A 24,907-nucleotide genomic window follows, 5' to 3' on the forward strand; every position below is an offset into this window, starting at 1 on the left:
TTTGGCATAAAATATGTTGACAAGATTTTATGTATTTTTGACCTCAGCATATTCCTTTGCTTGTTTTCAGGTTTTGTGTACCACTGATATCTGATGATGTCCTTTTATGTTTCAACTATCCATTTGACTCCCATTATGTGTAGTTAAGATGTAAATTTTTAGCTACCGTGACTCTGAGAGTGATTTTATGTGTAGTTTATTTTATGATGATTTAAAAGTTGGGCTTACTTCAGAAGGGCTTGTGAAATTACAGAAATTATGTCCTACTCACTTTGAAAATAAAAAATTAACACAAGAGAAAAGACAAAAGCACCTTCCTTCCTTCTCCCTTCCCTTCCCTTCCCCTCCCTTCCCCTCCCCTCCTCCCCTCCCTTCCTCTTTCCCTTCCCCTTTGCCTTCCCCTTCCCTTCCCCTTCCCTTCCCCTTCCCTTTCCCTTCCCCCTTCCCTTCCCCTTTCCCTTCCCCTTTCCCTTCCCTTCCCCTTTCCCTTCCCTTCCCCTTTCCCTTCCCCTTTCCCTTTCCCTTCCCCTTCCCTTCCCCTTCCCCTTTCCCTTCCCCTCCTCTTCCCCTTTCCCTTCCCTTCCCCTTTCCCTTCCCTTCCCCTTTCCCTTCCGTTCCCCTTCCCTTCCCCTTCCCCTCCCCCTTTCCCTTTCCCTTCCCCTTTCCCTCTCCTTCCCTTCCCCTTTCCCTCTCCCTTCCCTTCCCCTTTCCCTCTCCCTTCCCTTCCCCTTTCCCTCTCCCTTCCCTTCCCCTTTCCCTCTCCCTTCCCTTCCCCTTTCCCTCTCCCTTCCCTTCCCCTTTCCCTCCCCCTTCCCTTCCCCTTCCCCTTTCCCTTCCCCTTCCCCTTTCCCTTCCCCTTTCCCTCTCCCTTCCCTTCCCCTTCCCTTCCCCTTTCCCTTCCCCTTCCCCTTCCCCTTCCCTTCCCCTTTCCCTCCCCCCTCCCCTCCCCTCCTCTCCCCTTCCCTTTCTTTCTTTTTCTTTTCTTTCCTTTCTTCCCTCTGTTGCCCGGGCTGGAGTATATTCGGCACGCCACAGACTCCCTGCCTCCGGCTCCCGTGATTCTCCTGCCTTGGCCTGCGGGCTGCCTGGGATTGCGGGCGCACGCCACCACCCCTGCCTGCTTTTTGTCCTTTGGCTGGAGGCGCGGTTTCGCCATGTTGGCCAGGTTGGTCTCCAGCTCCTGACCTCGAGTGGTCTGCCCGCCTCGGCCTCCCGAGGTGCTGGGACTGCAGACGGAGTCTCGCTCACTTGGTGCTCGGTGTTACCCGGGCTGGAGTGCGGTGGCGTGATCTTGGCTCGCTGCAGCCTCCGCCTCCCAGCCGCCTGCCTTGGCCTCCCAGGGTGCTGGGATTGCAGCCTCTGCCCGGCCGCCGCCCCGTCTGGGAGGTACGGAGCGTCTCTGCCTGGCCGCCCATCGTCTGGGATGTGAGGAGCGCCTCTGCCCGGCCGCCCATCGTCTGGGATGTGAGGAGCGCCTCTGCCCGGCCGCCCCGTGTGGGAAGTGAGGAGCGACTCTGCCCGGCCGCCCCGTCTGGGAAATGAGGAGCGCCTCTGCCCGGCCGCCCCGTCTGGGAAGTGAGGAGCGCCTCTGCCGGGCCGCCACTCCATCTAGGAAGTGAGGAGCGCCTCTGCCCGGCCGCCCATCGTCTGGGATGTGAGGAGCGCCTCTGCCCGGTCGCCCCGTTTGGGAAGTGAGGAGCGCCTCTGCCCGGCCGCCCATCGTCTGGGAAGTGAGGAGCGCCTCTGCCAGGCTGCCCCGTCTGGGAAGTGAGGAGCGCCTCTGCCCGGCCGCCCTGTCTGGGATGTGAGGAGCGCCTCTGCCCGGCCGCCCCGTCTGGGAAGTGAGGAGCGCCTCTGCCAGGCTGCCCCGTCTGGGGAAGTGAGGAGCGCCTCTGCCCGGCCACCCCCTCTGGGAAGAAGTGAGGAGCCTCTCTGCCCGGCCTCCCCGTCTGGGGAAGTGAGGAGCGCCTCTGCCCGGCCGCCTCGTCTGGGAGGTCTACCACGGAGGCCAGACGCAATGTGGGGGCTGGACGTGGTGGCTCACGCCTGTAGTCCCAGCACTCTGGGAGGCCGAGGCGGGTTGATCACTTGAGGCTAGGAGTTCAAGACTAGCCTGGCCAACATGGCGAAACATATGAAAAATACAACAGACAAACCAACCAACCAACCCAGCAACAACAAAACAGGTCTACCCTGGAGTCATACTCTAATTTTGTCTATTTTCCTCCCTTTCTGATCCTTTATCCCACTTGCTTTTTCTTCCTCTTCCTTCTCCTTCTTTGTCAAATAGAGGATTGAGTTATTTTCATTGATCCATACAAAGTCCCTCTCTCATTTATTTTCTTTAATTCCCACCCCCCATTTCTATTCCCCGTCTTCCCATGTGCAACCTTCCTAATATGTTTGATATGCATCTTTTTGTTTGTATGTATTTTTAGAAAATGTTTATTGTTTTGTGTGCAAAAAAAATTAATAAAAAAAAGACAAGCTGAGGAGCCAATTAATTAGAATTTGTATCAGGAATTCTTACAAACCAACACAAAGAAGAAAAAATTGGTTATATAATAGTCTTGGTCTAATGATAGGAAGTATATCAGTTTTTCAAGAGAAAAGGTGTTTTCTGGCTGTTGTTTTTTATTTGTGTTTTAATTAAATTTTTTTCCTAAGTAATATTTGTACAGGATTTAAATTTAAAAAGCACAGGATTTAAAATTCAATGAAAAGTATGTTTCATTTTATCTCCTGTTTCTGAGTCACTTTCCTTAATTTCTTTTTCTTTCTTTTGAGACGGAGTCTGGCTCTGTTGCCCAGGCTGGAGTGCAGTGGCACGATCTCAGCTCATTGCAAGCTCTGCCTCCCAGGTTCACGCCATTCTCCTTCCTCAGCCTCCTGAGTAGCTGGGACTACAGGTGCACACCACCACGCCTGGCTAATTTTTTTGTATTTTCAGTAGAGACAGGGTTTCACCGTGTTAGCCAGTATGGTCTCGATCTCCTGACCTCCCAAAGTGCTGGGATTACAGGCGTGAGCCACTGCACCTGGCCCCCCTTAATTTCTTTTTAGGAGGCAAACATTATTACCAGTTTTTGTTTTTGTTTTTGTTTTTGTTTTTTTTTGAGACGGTGTCTCGCTCTTTCGCCCAGGCTGGACTGCAGTGGCGCGATCTCGGCTCACTGCAAGCTCCGCCTCCCGGGTTCACGCCATTCTCCTGCCTCAGCCTCCCGAGTAGCTGGGACTACAGGCGCCCGCCACCGCGCCCAGCTAATTTTTTGTATTTTTAGTAGAGACGGGGTTTCACCGTGTTAGCCAAGATGGTCTCGATCTCCTGACCTCGTGATCCGCCCGCCTCGGCCTCCCAAAGTGCTGGGATTACAGGCGTGAGCCACCGTGCCCGGCCTTTTTTTTTTTTTTTTTTGAGAGGGTCTCTGTCACTCAGGCTGGAGTGCAGTGGTACAATCATAGCTCACTGCAGCCTCAATCTCCCAGGTTCAAGCAATCCTCCCGCCTTAGCCTCTCGAGTAGCTGGGACTACAGGCATGTACCTACATGCCCAGCTAATTATTTTATTTTTTGTAGAGACAGGGTTTCACTTGGTTGCCCAGGCCAGTCTTGAACCCCTGGGCTCATGTGATCTTCCCACCTCGGCCTCCCAATGTGCTGGGATTACAGGCATGAGCCGCCTGTGCCTGGCTGCCATTAAATATTTGAATCGTAATGAACTCATCTAGTTCTATGCATACCAATTATCAACCAGTTGATAACTGGATTTCCCCAGATACTTTGGGTATAGCCAGATCAATGCAAATGTCTGGTTTCCTTGGAATTAATAGTTCTCACTGTAAATTCATATATTGTTACTGTGATTTTGATATAGTCTTGCGAGATTTACATTAGTTAATATCCCTCCATTTAATTAAATTTGGAGCACTCATTTCTGAGCCTCCAAGTTCAAGTTGCTGAACTTTGTCATAAATTTATGAAGGTAAATGTCATTATGGTAATTTAAAACAAATTATTTGACACTTTTCCCATCAGGAGGTGGGGTGTATTATGTCCTCTTCTCTTGAATCTAACATGGGCCTATTACTGCTTTGACCAATAGAGCACCATAAAAGTAATGCTATTGACGTATGAGACTAGGTCATAAAAGGCTATGCATCTTCTTATTCACCAGAACACTCAATCTTGAAGCTCTAAGCTACTATATAAGAAGTCTGACTATCCTAGGCCATGCACGGTGGCTCATGCTTGTAATCCCAGCACTTTGGGAGGTCGAGGCAGGCAGATCACGAGGTCAGGAGTTTGAGACCAGCCTGGCCAACATGGTGAAACCTCGTCTTTACTAAAAATACAAAAATTAGCTGGGCTTAAGTGGTGGGCACCTGTAATCCCAGCTACTCAGGAGGCTGAGGCAGAAGAATCGCTTGAACTCGGGAGGTGGATGTTGCAGTGAGCTAAGATCGCGCCACTGCACTCCAGCCTGGGCGACAGGGCAAGAGTCTGTCTCCAAAAAAAAAAAAAAAAAAACTCTGACTACCCTAAAGCCATCATGCTGGAGATGTTATGTGTAGGCATTACAGTTGACAGCCCTAGCTGAACTAACACTCAACAACAACCATCAATGGCCAGTTTGGCAACACAAATTAATATCTTGAAAAATATTTACATATTAATCATTTCTCAACTCAATTTTTTTTCAGTATAAATGGAAAGGTATAATGTAAGTCATCTTGGACATCTAGCCCAGTTGAGCTTTCAGATACTCTCCCCAACTGCTACCTTATTGCCACTTCCTCAGACCTTCAAGTGAGAACCACCTAGCTGAGTCCAGTCAACCTACAGAGCTGCAAGATATAGTTAAATGGTTTTTCTTCTAGCCACTAAATTTTGGGGTAGTTTGTTTTATAGCAACAGATAAGTGAAACAGCTGCCTGAGAGCCTCTCTGGGTGGGTTACCAGATATTCCCAAGTTGTGTCTTTAGGTGCCCTCTTAGAATTTCAGATCTTCCTGTCCAGTGTCTTTTAGCTTTTTCTGCTAATCTTCATTTCTACTTACACCATTCTTTTCTGTACTCTTTTTTTTTTTTTTTTTTTTTGAGACGGAGTCTCGCTCTGTCGCCCAGGCTGGAGTGCAGTGGCGCAATCTCGGCTCACTGCAAGCTCCTCCTCTCGGGTTCACGCCACCACGCCCGGCTAATTTTTTGTATTTTTAGTAGAGACGGGGTTTCACCGTGGTCTCGATCTCCTGACCTCGTGATCCGCCCGCCTCGGTCTCCCAAAGTGCTGAGATTACAAGCGTGAGCCACCGCGCCCGGCCTCTTTTCTGTACTCTTATTCTCTCCCATTGCCCAACTGATTCCAGCCTTCAATCTCTCTTTTTCAATCCATCCTGCATTCATCTGAAAGAATGTCTGCATATTAAATTTTCTTAAAACACAGTTTTGGTTGTATTTCTTTCTAAATTCAGTATTTTTGTCAATACCTAGAACAAATAATTGCAATTCCATATCCCACTACAGCCTAGATCTAATCTTGAACTTTTTCCCATAGGCTTTCTAACCTTAAAGAGTCATGAAATTATTGGCATGTATTTCCAGCCATACAAAATTCCAGAATTTTATATGACAATTTAAAAGGATATTTTATAAATTAATAATTTCATGTGTGAAGGACTCAAGTTCAGTTTGCATATGTATTTTGATTTGCTGCCTTTGTGCAAATAACTGCAATGTATTGTATTATTACTTAGGTATATGGAGGTTCATCAAATCTTAATCCTCAGCTTGCAGAATTACTGGAAACCATGTGTGTGCTATATTGGTGCCAGATATGTCATTTATAGATCACACTTTCATAAGGCAGCAAACTACTTCCTATGCCCAAATCATTTTCTTTCTGGAAAAGATACATTTTGTCAGCATGGTTACCATGTGTGGTAATTGATAATGTCTGTGCCACATGGCTTACTTCTACCCTTGTCCGACACAGCTATTCTACCACCTATGATTACCATATGCTACAGCACTCTAGGTTAATGGAATCATTTCCATCTTCCCTTCTAGTCACAAATGTCATTGTGGCTCAATTCCATCAGCTCGACTAAGAATAAAATATTCAGTACTATCTAAGCAAAGAACACACCTTTGTGAAGTTTTCATATTTAGTTGACTATTTCATTTTCATTTTTAAAAGCTAGGTTTTTTTGATGAATGTTCCAGAGTGTGGAATGGGCATCTGCTAACTAGAATAGGAGATGATCAATATCACTCTGAATTCTTGCATGTATTTATTTTAAATAAATGTATAAAGGTAATTAAAAATTAGACGATAATAAAGGTAAAGTTTTTACCACCATAAAGCATTTTTTTTTTTGTAAAGTGAAAACTATTAGCAAAAGATCGAAGTAGATTTTTAAAACAGTGTCAATTTATTTTAGAAGAACCATTTATTATAGAAGGAACATACCACATGTTAGCCATTTATAGCACCATCATCAAATTACCATCAACCACTGCCCTCTTCTTCTTTTGTAAGTATGTCATAATAAATAATTTTGGTTCCTCAAAGAACCATGCTAGATAAAAAGAAAGATTGTTATTAATGGTTAAAACAAGAAAAAAGGTTAGAATTTGTTTTGGGGATTTATTTCTTTGCTTTTTAAAACTAGTAAAATACAGTGCATGTGGGCCAGTTATTACCTGATGTGAATTTTAATTTTGACAGCTTTGAATTGTTGCTGCAATATGACCATATTAGCCAGCAACAGAAAAGGAATAAAAAATTATTATAGCAGTAGTATTTTTGGCAGCAAATGGGGATGATTTTTATATTATTGATCTGGGATGTAGAAGAGGAAGAAGTTTCTATTTGAAAACGTTTCTGGCCGGGCGCGGTGGCTCAAGCCTGTAATCCCAGCACTTTGGGAGGCCGAGGCGGGCGGATCACGAGGTCAGGAGATCGAGACCATCCTGGCTAACACAGTGAAACCCCATCTCTACTAAAAATACAAAAAATTAGCCGGACGTGTTGGCAGGCGCCTGTAGTCCCAGCTACTCGGGAGGCTGAGGCAGGAGAATGGCATGAACCCGGGAGGCGGAGCTTGCAGTGAGCCGAGATCGCGCCATTGCACTCCCGCCTGGGAGACAGAGCAAGACTCCGTCTCAAAAAAAAAAAGAAAACGTTTCTATGTTGCTCAGTTTTTTCAGTTGTCAGGTGTTCTGTTGCTTCCTACTAGTCAATTTGACAACATAGTCAAATTAATATTTTAAAAACTATTGACCAGGTGTGGTGGCTCAGGCCTGTAATCCCAGTACTTTGGGAGGCCAAGGCAGACAGATCACAAGGTCAGGAGTTTGACATCAGCCTGACCAATATGGTGAAACCCCGTCTCTACTAAAAATACAAAAATTAGCCAGGCGTGGTGGTGCACACCTGTAGTCCCAGCCACTCGGGAGGCTGAGGCAGAAGAATCGCTTGAACCTGGGAGGCTGAGGTTGCAGTGTGCTGAGATTGCGCCATTGCACTCCAGCCTAGGTGACAGAGTGAGACTCTGTCTCAAAAAAATAAAAAAACTATTTATATCAAGCCTGTCTAACCTGTGGCCCATGGGCCACATGCAGCCCAGACCGCTTTGAATGTAGCCCAACACAAATTCATAAACTTTCTTGAAACATTATGAAGTTTATGCATGGACTTTTTCTTTTTTTTAGCTCATCAGCTATCATTAGTATCTTTTATGTGTGGCCCAAGGCAATTCTTCTTCCAATGTGGCCTGGGGAAACCAAAAGATTGGACACCCCTGATTTACATATTAGTTATCCTTCCATTCAGTTTTTTAAATATAAATTTAAAATATACATTTTAATATTTGCAACTTAATATTTATCATTAGGCCTAGCCTTAAACATTTACATAAGCATTAATTTTAGGCCATGGGATATGAGCTATATATAGTTTGTTATTATACTCTCTCCAAAATATAAAATGCCAATATTTTATGTTAACATAAACTATGTTTTACTATTTGAGATATTATATTAGCTTCAAATCAATGGTTTTTTACAACTAGTAAATCAAAATTGAGGGTTTTCTGGAAATAGTATTTCTAATTCTGCCTATAGATAAAACAGGCATACTTTAGAATAGATTAGACAGAATATTCCAGACTTGCATAATCAAGCTAATTTTTTTCCTGAGACAGGGTCTTGCTCTGTGGCCCAGGCTGGAGTGCAGTGGTGCAAACATGGCTCACTGCAGCCTTGATCTCCCAGGCTGAAGCGATCCTCCTACCTCAACCTCCCAAGTAGCTGGGACTACAGGCATGTGCCACTGTGCTCGACTAACTTTATTTTTTGTAGAGGTGAGGTCTCACTGTGTTGCCCAGGCTGGTCTCAAACTCCTGGGCTCAAGCGATCCTCCCACCTCGGCCTCCCAAAGTGCTGGGATTACAGGCATGAGCCACTGTGCCTGGCCCCAAGCTAATATTAATTGAAGATAAACTGAGAAGTTGTAGACTGTTTTTTTAATCAGCTTTGATAGATTTCTTAGTTATAAGCATCAATTATTTATATATCAAATATTTTATTAACTTAAAACAATTAATAGACTTTTTAGAGCAGTTTTAGGCTTACAGAAAAGTAGAAAGGACAGTTCCAATATATGCCCTCTCCCCTCACTTACATGTTTTCTCCTATTGCATTATTGTGGTACACTAGTTATAATTGATAAGCCAATATTGATACACTATTATTAACTAAAGTCAATAGTTTACAGTAGGGTTCACTCTTGAACATTCCATGGGTTTTGATAAATGTATAATGATATGTAGCTACCATTACAATATCATACAGAATAGTTTTCGCTGCCCTAAAAATCCCCTGTGCTCTACCTATTCATTCTTCCCTCCCTCCCCCAGAACCCCTGGCAAGCTATTCTTCTAATTCCAGGAAATCATTTACTGCTAACTTCAAGTAAACTCAGTGTTCCAGTAGCCCCTTTGGAGACCTAAACTTGCTTTAACTTTAACTTAACTCATTTATAGTTCTTTTATATATACAATCCATTTTATTCCTTAAAGTATCATTTGTTACTATGTCAGTCAGGATCTAGTTAAGGAAAAAGAGAATGGGGTGGAGTGGCTCATGCCTGTAATCCCAGCATTTCGGGAGGCCGAAGTGGGTGGATCATGAGGCTAGGAGATTGAGACCATCCTGGCCAACATGGTGATACCCCATCTCTACTAAAAATACGAAAATTAGCTGGGCTTGGTGGCACGTGCCTGTAATCCCGGTACTTGGTAGGCTGAGGCAGGAGAATCACTTGAACCAGGGAGTCAGAGGTTGCAGTGAGCTGGGATCACACCACTGCACTCTAGCCTGGCAACAGAATGAGACTCCATCTCAAAAAAACAAAAATAAAAATAAAACAGAGAATCCAGGAAATTGGTTACACAAATTATGGAAGAGCTGAAAAGCCAAAAAGGAAAGATTCACTTCTCTAAGTCCTAAAAGATTAGAAAGCTGAAAGCTTCTACCATCCCTAGACTAAAGGACAAATGGGGGAAGATGTTGTTCTGGAGCTCAGGGGATAGGATCACTGGCAAAAGCTAGAATCCCAATGAACATATTCACGGGGAGGAAAGCTACAAAGGAAATGCATCAGGCCTCAGGACTGAGCTAGGGAACAGGGCTTTTCTCCTTTCCTCCCGTCTTCCAACTTCTTGTCGGTGCCTACCACTGGACAAATCCCAGGTGAAAATCAGCTGTCACAGTAGCCTAGTGAATACAGCCTGAAAGGGTCAGCCCTCCTACAATACAGAGCAAGGTAAGGGAGGAGAAGGAATAGGTATGAGGGCAAAATGGACAAGGACTGACACAGTAATCAATTTTTTTTACTTTAAAAATCAACTTTATTGAGGTGTAACTTATATACAATATACTTATTTTAAATGCAGACTTAGATAAATTTTTTTTGAGATGGATTCTGCTATGTTGCCCAGGCTGGAGTGCAGTAGCTATTCACAGGTGCAATCATATTACACTGTAGCCTTGAACTCCTAGGCTCAAATGATCCTCTTGCCTCAGCCTCCAGAGTAGCTGGGACTATAAGCACATGCCACCCTGCCTGGCAATAATTTTTGACAAATGAGTACACCCATATGACCAATCAGTCAAGATACAGAACATTTTAATCACTTCACAAAGTTCCTGCTTACTCCTTTGCTACAAATCTCCCACCCCATCCCAGTCCCAGGCCACCAGGAATCTGCTTTCTCTCACTATATAGGTTAATTTTGCCTGTTTAGGAATTTTATACAAATGGAATTATATTATATACTCTTTTGTGCCTGGATTTTTTTTTGGCTCAGTATATTTTTGAAATTCATCCATGTTGTGTTTATCAGCAGTTCATTTGTTTTTATTGCTGAGTAGTATTCCATTGTATGAATACACTACTTTATCTGTTCACTTGTTGATGGACATCTGGGTTGCTTCCAGGTTTGAGCTGTTATGAATGAAACTTATGTGAACAGTTATGTACAAGTTTTTTTTGTGTTTGGGGTGTGTGCAAGTGCATGTGTGTTTGGTGGACATGTTTTATTTCTGATGAATAAAATATCTGGGAGAGGAATTGCTGGGTCATGTAAGAAACTGCCAAACTCAACAATTCTTTTTAACCTTATAAATATCATTACTGTGAATGTCCACAAAAGGACATTTTGTTTCCTCCAAAGAGCAAAGGGTTAGAGGGAGAATAATTTTTATGAGAAAAACTCAAAAAATTTGACATCTTAAAAATACATTAAGCTTTTCATAACAATATTTTTTTTCTTTTTAAAAAATATATTTTAGGGACAGGGTTTTTCTTTGTTGCCCAGGCTGGTCTTGAACTCTTGAGTTCAAGCTATCCTCCTGCCTCAGCCTCACAAAGTGCTGGGATTACAGGCATGAGCCACCATGCCCAGCCCTCAATATTTTTTTTAATAGATAGTATGAAAGGGGATTAGGAAAGGGTAATAGGAAAGCAGTTGAAAAAGAAAGGAAACTGATGCAAAATAATTACTAAAGACTTCTTGACAATGGCAAAATCATCCTACACAGCTGCTCTGAGATCTCAACACTGCTGTCAGCTACCTTCTGGCAAAGCTACTCTGTCAAATGGATGCAATAGGATCCATATTGATCTTTGTGAAGGAATATCTTTATTAATATAAGCAAACATACCTCTCATTTATAGTAATGTAGAGGTGTGGGCTTTTTCTTTTAGTAGTATTGTTTCCCCAACATATATCACTTTCCTTTGAAATGTGGGCTGAGTCATAAATTAATGTCACCAATAAATGTCATCTAGATGAGGGAGGCAACTATGTTACAAAGTAGGAAGGCGTAGATATGAATTGTTACAGTTGACAGCTAAGTACTCTTGAACTAAATGTCATTATGTCAAATTCTGAGATATTAAACAGTTGTTGAAATGTAAAATTGTGGACATTTAGGTTTGCAGCCTAAAAAGTTTTGTCAATCTTTTCTAGACATTCTGAAATGGAAATGAACAGGTGGATTGAAAACAAAGACAAATGAGTTTAAAGACTTTCTTGGCACCTCATAGAGGAGTTGCTCTACACTGGTTATGTTTTAAACAAAACACATATAAATACATTCAGCATTTCTGGAAACAGATTTATTAGATCTTTCCATTTACCTTTGGGAAAAAAATATAGAGGACTCAAGGCAATTACTCACTATATTCTTTCTATCATGTATTATTTAATCTTAAGCTAGGAGAGGAACTCTGTTTTACATGATGCCATAATGTACATTAGTGAGCTCAACCCACTTAATCTTAAAATAACAGTATCAGGTCAGGGATTTAGAACACAGTATTATATGAAAACAGTTGGCAAAGAGACTCCGTCTTCTGCCATTAATAACTGGAAATGATATTTCAGACCCTAAATCCAACTGAAACCCAGAAACAATACATGGAGAGGATGGGGTGGATAATTTGTGAGAACATGTTTTTCAAAGTAGAGAAAGAATCACTATGTTTTTGCTGAATTATATGTTGCCATGGACATGGCAGTTTGCAGTAATGATGCTATCATCTATACAGCTGTATAACAACACAGCTTCTTTCTCTCCCACTCCCTCAGTAAGGCTTAAAAATAATAGGTTTGTGTGTAGTTTGGTAAGAAAATTAGAATCACTTAAAGTCATTTCAATTCCAACCCAAGAAAGAAAAAAAGACACTTGAAGGGATGGGGAAGAAGATCAAACAAAATGTAGAAAAAATACATATTATTGGCTGGGCACAGTGGCTCATGCCTGTAATCCCGGCACTTTGGGAGGCCGAGGCAGGCAGATCATCTGACATCAGGAGTTCAAGACCAACCTGACCAATGGTGAAACCCTGTCTCTACTAAAAAGACAAAAAAATTAGCCGGGCGTGGTGGCACATGCCTGTAATCCCAGCTACTCGGGAGGGTGAGACAGGAGAATCGCTTGAACCCAGGAGGCAGAGGTTGCAGTGAGCCGAGATCATGCCCTTGCACTACAGCCTGGGCAACAAGAGCGAAACTCCATCTCAAAAAAAAAAAAGAAAAGAAAAAAGAAAAAATACATATTATATAATAAAGTATAATATGCATTATGCAGAGACTAAAGAGGGGAGTCTTGGTTGCCTGAAAGCTAATGAGTAAAATCCATTGAAGTGGGTGAATCCAGTGAAAAGTCCTGGATTGAATCCTTGTTGCATCCCTTGCATGTGACCTTGAGCAAAGTCACCATGTCTTTAAGGCTCAGTTTTCTCACCTATAAAATGGAATAATTGGCCGGCATGGTGGGTCACGCCTGTAATCCCAGCACTTTGGGAGGCTGAGACAGGCAGATCACCTGAGGTCAGGAGTTTGGGACCAGCCTGGCCAATATGGTGAAACTCCATCTCTACTAAAAATACAAAGGTTAGCCGGGGGTGGTGGCAGGCCCCTGTAATCCTAGCTACTTGGGAGGCTGACGCAGGAGAATCGCTTGAACCCGAGAGGCGGAGGTTGCAGTGAGCTGAGATCGTGCCACTGCACTCCAGCCTGGGTGACAAGAGCGAGATTGTCTCAAAAAAAAAAAAAAAGGAATCATAACGGTAACGTCCTATATCTCAAGGGACTGTGGTAAGAATTAAAAGGGTGAAATCAATGTGTAAACTATGAAGCCCAATAGAAATAAGGTGTTATACAGACAATTGCACTATTGAATCTCCAGAGACAGAGTTGAGTTAAGGAAAAATGCACTTTCAGAAAGCTTTGGCGACTGAACGACCTGAGTTTTCCAACGCCAAGGCTGGAAGTTTGGAGACCTTGAAACAAGTAAATTACTATTAATATCATAATTTTCAGTTCCCTTTTAAGAAACGAGAGTAACACCGCTTTCTTCACAGAATCAAGTGAGAGAACCTATGCAAAGGAACTTATCACTTGATAGGTATTTGAAGCTCCCTCTGCCTGAAAACTACTTATTCAAAGACTGTCTGCAACGAAAGGTGTTCACAGTGTGGTATCTTTCAAAACATACGCTAAGGCAAGGAACAGATAAGGAAACGGAAGTACATCCAATTGGGATCCAAGCAACCCAAGTGGGAACCAACAGCTAGACTTGGAGATGTCTTAGCTCACTCTTAACCACGTGAGGGTAGGGTATCCAACCAATAAAGACATTCAGAGTTGGAGAGCGGGCGAGTGGAGTGTCCTTTCAACTCCGCGGACTTGACGGGAGGGACCCTGCAATGCTTAATTAGAACCGGTTGCCATGGCGACAGTCTCTAGGCAGCGTGGGCTGAGCTCTCCGTAGGAATAAAGGGTGGGCCGCCGCTGGACCCTGCGCGCGCCCGCCACCAACTTTCCCTCCAGATCCGAGAGGGGCGGCGCGCTCCGCCCCCGGGCCGCGCACGTCGGTGCTCGGGGGCGCGCACGCCTGCGGGAGCCCTCTCCAAGCTACCCAGTGCTGATAGCTCGTGCCGGTGCGGCCGTTAACCGCCCTTGCGGGAGCCCTAGGCTCAAAAGCAGCCCCTTACTCTTCCTGGGCTTCCCCCAACCCCTTTCCCGGTCTGCCCTGGGGCATGAGCAGCGATGGCCGGCTGCATCCCTGAGGAGAAAACTTACCGGCGCTTCCTGGAGCTATTCCTGGGCGAGTTTCGCGGACCATGCGGCGGCGGCGAGCCGGAGCCGGAACCCGAACCCGAACCCGAACCCGAACCCGAACCCGAGTCCGAGCCCGAGCCCGAACCTGAACTGGTAGAAGCTGAGGCGGCCGAGGCTTCGGTAGAGGAACCTGGGGAGGAGGCGGCCACGGTAGCCGCGACGGAGGAGGGGGACCAGGAGCAAGACCTGGAGCCTGAGGAAGAGGCGGTGGAAGAGGAGGAGGTGGCGGCGGTTGAGGGTGAGGAGGAGGAGGCGGCGGCGGCGGCAACGGTGGCGGCAGCCCCGGGGCACTCGGCCGTGCCGCCGCCGCCGCAGCCCCAGCTGCCGCCTTTGCCCCCGCTCCCGCGACCGCTGTCAGAGCGCATCACCCGCGAGGAGGTGGAGGGCGAAAGCCTGGACCTGTGCCTGCAGCAGCTCTACAAATAGTTAAGTAGCTGGGCTCGGCTGGGGGTGGGCCCGCGGTCTCCACCGCGCCGGCCTCGGACGCGGCTCCCTCGGCCCCTCAAACTGCTCTCCTTTCTGCTCCTCTCCCCCGCACCCGCGCCTGCCGCCGCTGAAAGCGCCCCCGCTGCTCGGACCCGGGCGGTCGGCTGAGAGCTGCCCACGCCCGCCTCTGCCCCCACGCCTCCTGCCCGGCCTTGGAGCCGCTCTCCTGAGCTCCCGCGCCCTCCCGCCGGGCCCGGGCCCCTCATCCCCTTTCATCTCGGCCCCCAGCTTCTAGCTCCACTTCACGCAACCTTTCCCTTTCCTGCCTGGAAAGGTCCTTCCTCCCAAGCTTGAGCTCCCTCTTCTTCCCAGATTCCTTCTTTCTCCCGGAGGTTTCCTCCCACCCCAGTCTGTCTTTTCCCGGGCTGAGTGCCTTGTTGTTTGGCGGCAGAGAGACGCGACTCCTTTCTAGACTGAGCTGCGAGGTGCCTCCTGCGTAACTGCAACAACAATGATGATTATACCGGCCCCGTATCCAGATGAGAGAATGGAGTAGATTTTCCGTCAGGTGCTCAATGTTGAAAGTGAAGGGCTTCTTAGATGTTTTCATACAGGGAAGCCTAGTCTCTTAGTTTAGACATTTGACATTTCATAATTGAGGGAGGTGGGAAGGAATTGAGAGGGAAGGGTTAAGCAAAATTTTGCAAGCAAGCCTTCGGGTGAAAGAGCCATAATTCATTAAAGTGGAAAAGTCAGGCTGTTTTGATTAAATTGCAATTAGGTGCAGTATTTTCAGTCCATTAAGTAGATGGAGTGGGGTGGGGAGAAAGCAGATGGCTTAGCTACACAGATGAAAGTCTAAAATAGGAAGGTCAAGGCTTTGCCTTTTATCCCAGTTCTGGTTTTTATAGGCCTGAAATAGAAACGGTTTACAATTGCGTTTCTCAATGGAATTGTTCCGAAATAATGACAGAGGAGAATACTAGTAAGTCTCTGAAAACATTGGTAAACCTGGGAAGTCTTTTGCCATTCAGCTGATAGTTGTAATGAAAGGTGTTACTCTGGCCACGCAAAAAGTTTACTACTGCAAGATTCACTGTAATTAAGTTCAAACTAACTTTTGGGATTTTCTCAAAAGCCTAAATAAAAGAAGGGCCTGGAAAATAAACCTGTTTTGTCTTCATGCAAGCTGATAGACACCTGATCAGATCATTCTCCTGTTAAGGCAGCAGTTTATCAGTAGGGGAAAATCATTTAACAAATCTTCTATAGAAGTGGACTGTGTTGATGTCTCATAATATAAGCTATCTAAAATTTAATTTTAAAATACTGTTCAATTACAGTATTACCTTCAATTAGCAAGGTAATGATGCTTTTTGAGAAACGTAAAATATAAAATGGCGTATAATACCACCACCCAGAGATAAACAATATTAACATTTTAGAGTATATCTGGTCTTTGTGAACTATCATAAACAAGGGCTTCTGAGATGTAATTTTTTACACTATTTAAAGATAAAGCTTCCTGCTTAAAATAAAATGGAAATGTTTGTTAAAGTAAAGGAATTTATCTTAGCAGCAGACTAGCTCTATCTTGACAGTTAATTCTTACCTTTACAAATGCAGTTTGCAGAATTAAACACAATTTAAACTTTAGAAAATGTCCATATAAGGTCATTAGTTTAGTACAACCCTGAACATTTGCCATGTAAGAAGGTTTTTTTTTTTTTAAACTTATTTAAAGATGATGGCAAGTAGATGTGTGTTTTTTCATATAGAAGCGGCCAGGAGCGGTAGCTCACTCATGTAATCCCACCTCTTTGGGAGGCCGAGGTGGCAGATCATAAGGTCAGGAGTTCGAGACCAGCCTGACCAACATGGTGAAACTGCGTCTCTACTAAAAATACAAAAATTAGCTGGGCGTAGTGTCGCGCGCCTGTAATCCCAGCTACTGAGGAGGCTGAGGCAGGAGAATCGCTTGAACTGGAGAGGCAGTGGTTGCAGTAAGCCGAGATCGTGCCAGTGCACTCCAGCCTGGGTGACATAGAGCAAGACTCCGTCTCAAAAGAAAAAAAAAAAGCAAGATTAATTATGATATAGGTATAAACTAGAAAAAACTGATGATAAAATGGCCATCTAGTTGAGAACAGAAGTTTGGATTTGAAATAAAACTAGCAAAATTAAAGTTGGAAAATATTTCCCCTTAAATCAGAGATTTCATCATTTATATTGTGTTTTGTACAGAAGTTGTTAATGTATTTTTATTCAGATATAAAATGGCTGGCTTGTTCATGTAAAGTATCTTTAAGGTCCATAACAGGTTAAAAAAACCAGTTTTTGCCGGGCACAGTGGCTCATGCCTGTAATCCTAGCAGTTTGGGAGGCTGAGGCGGGTGGAACACCTGTTTGAGACCATCCTGTCCAACATGGCAAAACCCCGTCTCTACTAAAAACACAAAAATTAGCCGGGCATGGTGGTGCATGCCTGTGATCCCAGCTACTCATAAAAGGCTGAGCCACGAGAATTGCCTGAACCCAGGAGGCGGAGGTTGCAGTGAGCCGAGATCCTACTGCTGTCCATTCCAGCCTGGGTGACAGAATAAGACCTTGTCCGCCCACCTTCCACTCCTCCACCAAAATAAAACAAAAAATAAAAACATTTAGCTGGGCATGGTGGCGTGAACCTGTAGTCCCAGCTACTTGGGAGGCTGAAGTGGGAGGCTTTCCTGAGCACAGGAGGTCGAGGCTGCAGTGAGCCACTGTACTCCAGCCTGAGTGACAGTGAGACCTTGTCTCAAAAAAAAAAAGTTACCTATGTTTTACTCCTTTCTCTAATTTTAAATCCCCCAAGAGATTAAAATAATTTCAATGACAATCTGAGAATTTCTGAGCTTAAGGAGAGGCTGCCCTTTGAAAAGGTGGAGGTGAGAGATTTTATAACTCAGGTAATTTGTAAATAAGGGTATAACTGGTCTTACAGGAGATGTGAATATAAGGCTATCTGTGTAGTTTATATGGGTCAATATTTTGTATTTAATTTCTCTATACAGTACTAGAGATAACATATATTTGTTTTAATCCAGAAGAAACAAATATTCTGAAGTCTTTTTTCTTTCCATTTTTTACCAGTAGCCTATCAGACAAAGATAAAGTCGTTATTAGAGCTATATTGTCATCATATTTTCAGAACAGTTGTTTCCTCAGTTATTCATTTAGTCTGGGTTGGACTTCCCAAGGGGGAAACCAATATCCCAAGAGTCTGGCACAGTTAAGTAGTTCCAGATGGCTTGCAGTAATAATGAGGGTGGACACTTTTAAAATGGCTTGGAAAAGAAAATCGCTGGTTATAGACACTAATAATTCAGTTACATTGAATTGTGTGAATCATTAATGACTTTGGATTAGGTCAGAAAATCATTAAACTTTATCTAATTTACAAATATATAAATGGAAAAATATATGGATGCATGTTATATAATACCAATTTTTAAGTTGCACATTTTTTTCTCATTCAAAAATAATAAACGTTCACATTTATTAAATAAAGAAGTGGAGAACATTCACATAAGCAAAAAGAGGAAAAATACCATTCATTGTTAATCATGCTTTCCAGGTTTTTCTCCTGCTTCTCAGGCTATCCCACTTCTTCTCTGTGAGCTTTTAATATTCTGCCTACCCCTTTAATATTGGTGTTCTGTCCTTGACCTTCTGTTGTCTGGTTGACTTATTTGTCCCTAGTCAATATCAATCTGTCACATGACTTCAGTTATTGTAGTTATGCTAAAGGCTCCCAATTCTATCTCCATCCTTTCTTTGACTGCTAGAACAGCTTTACCTAGATATCAAAATCTCCTCAGATTAAACTGTCTAAAACAGAATTCAGTCCTCCAACCCTCTTTACGGCCCCCAAAACAAACAAAACCAAAACCTGATACTCTTTCTGGTGGGTCCATTCCTGACTTCTCCTTTCCCTGACTTCTCCTTTCACCTCTCACATTCAGTCAGATCTTGTTAATTCTACCTTGTAAATACCTCTTAAATATGTCTTTCTTCATTCCCACTGTCATTGTCATCTCTTGCCAATCTTACCCTTCTGCAATATATTTTCCCCAGTGTAGCCAAAATGTTTAATTGTCACACTGCTTAAATATTTTTACCCTTTACCCAGAGTTAGCCAAACTGTAAGGTTAAGGGCATAGTCTTCTACACTGCCAAGTCTGCCCAGGATTTCTGATCCTATTGTAAGGGGTAAGGGTGCAGCTACAAATTTCAAACGAAGATGCTACACAAAACTATCCTCACTTCTGACATCAACTGCAAGTTTGGGGGTTTCCCCAAACCACCCTCAGATTCAGTAATGCACTAGAAAAACTCATAGAACTCACTGAAAGCTATTATACTTAGGGATACAGTTCATTACAAAGACAAGCTACAAATTAGTCAAAGGAAGAGAGATGCCTAGGGTATAGTCGAAGAGGGTTGCAGATATGAAACTTCCATTGTTCTCAGGGAACATACCTTCCATACCCTCCCAGCATGAATGTGTGGACGTATGGAAATACACACAAGGTATTGCCCACCCAAGAAGTTCACCTAAACTTTGGTGTGTCTGGAGTTTGTGTTTTGTTTTTTAAAGAGATGGGGTCTCACTATATTGCCTACGCTGGATTCAGACTCCTGGCTCAAATGATTCTCTTACCTCAGCAGAGTTTTCATTGAGATTTATTGATTGTTTGCATGGTTGAACTCAGTTTCCAGTCTACCCTCTCCAGAGGTTAGGCTGATAGTATGTGCTTCAAGGGACCCATCATGAATAGTAAGAGTACTCATATTACTCCAGAAATTCCAGGGGCTTAGAGGCTACCTCCCAGGAGCTGGGGGCAACATCTGGACCTCTCTTTGGACAAGTTTTTTACTACACATCCTTCATCATCTATCTCTCTTTTGCCCTCTAGATAAAATCCAAAGGTAAGGGCTTATAATCTTACTTCATTAGTCTTATTTCTGGAATCACTATCTAACCCACTTCATCCCAGCTCTACCCCTCCAGAAACTACACTTCAGCTATATTAAACTAATGTATTTGTTTGAAGGTATTTGTGTTATCTTTTGCCTCTGCACCTTTGCACATAGTATATTTTTCCTTCTGCTTGGAATACTATGTTCCCCCAATAGCCACTCCCAACACAATCCAATTTCTTACCCGTCTTTTAGTTCTCTGTTTAACACCTCTTCCTTGAGGAAGCCTTTGCTTACCGTCCTCACACTCGTAATGAGTTAGGGGTCCCTTCTATGTTCCTTTCCGTAATACCCAATGCCGTTCCTCTTGTAAGTACTTGGTTTAATTTATTATTTTTTGTCAACAAATATTTATATCTCTGTCACTAGACCAGAGGTCTCCAAAGTCAATTGCACCTAAAATACTTCATTTCAGCAAAGGAAGAAAACATTATAATCTGTTTGTGTATAACATATGAAATTAAGTGCTATAAATATTTGACATATTTATTGAGATTGGCAACTTGTTCTGTATGACGACTGATTTCATGTGAAGCATGGTAAGTATGGTCTTCTGAGGGAGTGCAAATTCCACAGCTCATGGGGGTTGACCGTGGCATCCTTTCTCCAATTTTTAGGCCATTACAAACTATTACAGTTTATCTGTGCCTGAGTAAATAGATTTATGGATTATATTTCGTGGTTTTAACAAAATTAGCCCTCATGAAATGGAAAATTGGCTTTAAAAGTTCCTGTGAAGATGACTGGGCTTGGTGGCTCATTCCTGTAATCCCAACACTTTGGGAGGCTGAGGCAGGCAGATTGCTTGAGTCTTGGAGTTCGAGACCAGACTGGGCAACATGGCAAAACCCCGTCTCTACAAAACTTAGCTCAGCTACTCAGGAGGCTGAGATGGGAGGACTGCTTGAGCCCAGGAGGTTGAGGTTGCAGTGAACCATGATCATGTCCCTGCACTCCAGCCTGGGTAACAGAGTGAGACCTTGTTTCAAAAAAAAAAAAGTTTCTATGACAAAATCATGAGTTAAACATAATATCGATAATGCAAGTGTAAGAAATGTAAAAGTTAAGAGCTTATAGTTCTCTCATGCTTACTTACTACATATGAATTTGTATGGTCAACAGATGTGTTTAAAAAATTTGTTTTGGTAACTAGCTATTTTGAGGTTAAACTTGAAAAAAATTCATGTTGATCCATGTAGATCTAGTTCTTTCATTGTAGCTCTACTATATATTATTCTATAGTATGATTATACTAAGATTTATCCAATCTCCTATTGATGGACATGTCAGTTGTTTTTAATTTTTACACATATATTAAGTTAATACTGACTGCTCTAATGGATACATCCCAAAATCTCAAAGGCTTAACATAATGTTAGTTTATTTCTTGCTCATATAGAGTTCCTTCAGTGGAGAAGGAGGAGCTGTGTTCTGTGAAGTCATTAAGGAACCCAGGCTGATGGAGACTCTGTCCTTTTTAACCTGTGGTTTCCAACGTTGCTCTAGGCATCAACATTCATCTAGCAAACATAAGAGAGTGGAGAATGGTGTTTGAGGTATTTAAGGGCCAGTCCTTAGAAGTGGCATATATCACTTCTGTTCATTTTCCATTGGCTAGAATTCAAGTCATATGACACCACCTGGGACCTACATTTCCTAAAAAAGGGGGCTGGGAAATGAATTGCTGGCTTGGCAGTTAATTCCAAGAAACAACTCTACACTATGGACAAAGAGTACAAAATCTTGGTGGGTAGCTTGGTGGCCTCTGCCCCACAGATAATGCTAGTTTGGACATGTCTCCTTGTGCATATGTTCCTAGGTTTCTTGGGTATATTTCTAGAAGTGGAAATGTCAGATTAATATAGGTACATTTTAAATTTATTAGGTATTGCCAAATTGTTTTGTCCAGCAGTACTGTATGAGGAGTCTGATTTCTCTACGTTCTTGCTACCATTTGAAATGCCATACCGTGAAGCTTATATTTTAACACAGTTGTGTGCCATTATTGCTACTGAACCATGTAGGAAAGAATGCTTATAGCTGAATATGATCTTGATTTAGGGCATTTTAGAAGAGGGCATTATGATTCCATAATGATTTATAAGATCACTATAGAAACATTACCATTGTTGTCTTTTATAGATGCCTAAAAGTCTAAACTGCCTAAAGTCCAATAGGAATATACTATAAGCCACATATAGTTTAAAATTTTCTATTAACCACCTTTTTAAAATTAAAAAGAAACAGGTGAATTTAGTTAAAAAAACTTATTTTAACCCAATATATCCAAAATATTACTATTTCAACATGTAATCCATATTAAGATATTATTAATAAAATATTTTATATTTTTATACCAAGATTTTAAAATCCTGTGTGTACTTTACACTTACAGTACATCCCAATTTAGAGTATCACATTTCAAATACTTAATAATTATATGGGGCTAATGGCTACCATAACAAACAATTTCGTTTTAGATTTGCTATTTTTTTTTTTTTTTTTTTTTTTTTTTTTTTGAGACGGAGTCTTTCTCTGTCCCCCAGGCTAGAGTGCAGTGGCGCGATCTCGGCTCACTGCAAGCTCCGCCTCCCGGGTTCACGCCATTCTCCTGCCTCAGCCTCCCGAGTAGCTGGGACTACAGGCGCCCGCCACCACGCCCGGCTAATTTTTTTGTATTTTTAGTAGAGACGGGGTTTCACTGTATTAGCCAGGATGGTCTCGATCTCCTGACCTCGTGATCCGCCCGCCTCGGCCTCCCAAAGTGCTGGGATTACAGGCTTGAGCCACCGCGCCCGGCTAGATTTGCTATTTTTTAAAAAAACCACAACTACAACAACAAAAACTTTAATTATGTAACACATATCTAACCATTTTTAATTAATATTTAAAATTAATGAGGAAATATAACATTTCATATTAAATTAGAGACTGGCATTTCATATTGACATTAGAGCCATTTAGCTGGGTGCAGTGCCTCACCCTTGTAGTCCTAGCACTTTGGGAGCCAGCCTGTTGCCCAGGCTGGAGTGTAGTGGCGTGAACACAGCTCACTGCAGCCTCAAACTTCTGGGCTCAAGGGGTTGTCCTGCCTCAGCCTCTCAAGTAGTTGGCACTACAGGTTGCCATCATGTCTGGCTAGATTAGTTTCTTCTCTTTTGGTTTGTTTTTTTTTTGTTTTTGAAACAGAGTCTCACTCTGTCACCCGGGCTGGAGTGCAGTGGCTCAGTCATGGCTCATTGCATCCTTGACTTCCCAAGCTCCCAAGTAGCTGGGACTACAAGCACATGCCACCATGCTTGGCTAAATTATATTTATATATATATATATATTTTTTTTTTTTTTTTGAGACGGAGTTTCGCTCTGTCGCCCAGGCTGGAGTGCAGTGGCGCAATCTCGGCTTACTGCAAGCTCCGCCTCCCAGTTTCATGCCATTCTCCTGCCTCAGCCTCCCGAGTAGCTGGGACTACAGGTGCCTGCCACCACGCCAGGCTAGTTTTTTGAGATTAGAGACGGGGTTTCGCTGTGTTAGCCAGGATGGTCTCGATCTCCTGACCTCGTGATCCGCCTGCTTCTGCCTCCCAAAGTGCTGGGATTACAGGCGTGAGCCACCGCGCCCAGCAATTTTTGTATTTTTTGTAGAGATGAGATTTCGCCATGTTAGCCAGGCTGGTTTCAAACTCCTGGCCTCAAGTAATCCGTCCACCTCAGCCTCCCAAAGTGCTAGAATTGCACGTGTGAGCCACCATGCCCAGCCTACTGGTTGTTTTCTTTCCAGGTTTGTATAGGCCTATTCTCATCATCTTCTTTCTCTTTATTATTATTTTCCTTTTCTGCTCTCCCATGAAAGGTAGAGGACAAGGGAAGAAAAAGAAGAAAGTATCCCATTCCCACATCCCTCTAGGTTGGCTTCTTATTTTATATTTTTGTTGGTGTGTTTGTTTTGCTTTGCTAACATTTTCAACTAGCTATGGAAACGTTTGCAATTCTTATTACTGATGAGCATTCCAGAACTTTGTAATGAACATTTTTCTTTCTTTCTTTCTTTTTTTTTTTTTTTGAGACAGAGTCTCGCTCTGTCACCAAGCTGGAGTACAGTGACACGATCTCGGCTCACTGCAACTTCCGACTTCCTGGTTCAAGTGATTCTTTTGCTTCAGTCTCCCGAGTAGCTGGGATTACAGGCATGCGTCACCATGCCCAGCTAATTTTTGTATTTTTAGTAGAGATGAGGTTTCACCATGTTGGCCAGGATGGTCTTGAAATCCTGTCCTTGTGATCCTCCCGCCTCAGCCTCCCAAAGTGCTGGGATTACAGGCATGAGTCACCATGCCTGGCCATTTTTCATGGATTTAAAACAGTATCCTCATGTGAATTCTTTGAGAATACTGTGAACAATGACAAGTTTGAAGAATAATACTATATGAAGAGTAATGAACTGTTTAAAAGATTGAGAGTATCCTTAATTCTTCTTGTATATTTTTACTTAATACTCTGGTGTATAGCTCTGAGAAATACTAGTTCATTACTACCTACTGTAGTTTAAGAAAGAAAAAGAACCAAAAGAATAATCTCCTGGTTAGAAGTATGAAAGATAATTTTTTTCCTGGTGACTTGATTCCATAATGATTTATAAGATCACTATAGAAACATTACCATTGTTGTCTTTTATGGATTAAAGTATTTGACCTGCTTTTTACCACAAAGCACAACCTCTGGTCTTTGATATTTTTGTAGTTTCTTTTTTTCTTTTCCCGAGATGGAGTCTCGTTCTGTTGCCCAGGCTGGAGTGCAGTGGCCCAGTCTCGGCTCACTGCAACCTCCGCCTCCCAAGTTCAAGCGATTCTCCTGCCTTAGCCTCCCAAGTAGCTGGGATTACAGGTGTGCGCCACCACGCCTGGCTAATTTTTGTATTTTAGTAGAGGCGGAGTTTCACCATGTTGGCCAGGCTGGTCTGGAACTCCTGACCTCAGGTCATCCACCCGCCTTGGCCTCCCAAAGTGCTGGGATTACAGGCGCGAGCCACTGCACCTGGCTTATTTTTGTAATTTCTGGTTTTTTTTTTTTTTTTTTGAGATGGAATCTCACTCTGCTGCCCAGGCTGGAGTGCAGTGGCACGATCTCGGCTCACTGCAACCTCCGCCTCCCAGGTTCTAGCGATTCTCCTGACTCAGCCTCCTGAGTAGCTTGGATTACAGGTGCGGGCCACCACGCCTGGCTAATTTTTGCATTTTTAGTAGAGACAGGGTTTCACCATGTTGGTCAGGCTGGTCT

General features: G+C 43.2%; 1 protein-coding gene across 1 annotated transcript in view; it reads left to right on the forward strand.

Moving 5' to 3' along the window:
- The first annotated feature begins 13,877 nt into the window (after positions 1-13,877).
- PPM1E (protein phosphatase, Mg2+/Mn2+ dependent 1E) overlaps positions 13,878-24,907 on the forward strand; it is a 224,770-nt gene continuing 213,740 nt past the window's right edge. Inside the window, exon 1 of the mRNA XM_055258553.2 lies at positions 13,878-14,613. Coding sequence (XP_055114528.1) covers positions 14,117-14,613 — 497 coding nt within the window. The 5' untranslated portion in view covers positions 13,878-14,116. The remainder of the gene's footprint in view (positions 14,614-24,907) is intronic.

The sequence above is a fragment of the Symphalangus syndactylus genome, chromosome 20 (assembly GCF_028878055.3).
Source record: "Symphalangus syndactylus isolate Jambi chromosome 20, NHGRI_mSymSyn1-v2.1_pri, whole genome shotgun sequence".
Taxonomy (NCBI): Eukaryota; Metazoa; Chordata; class Mammalia; order Primates; family Hylobatidae; genus Symphalangus; species Symphalangus syndactylus.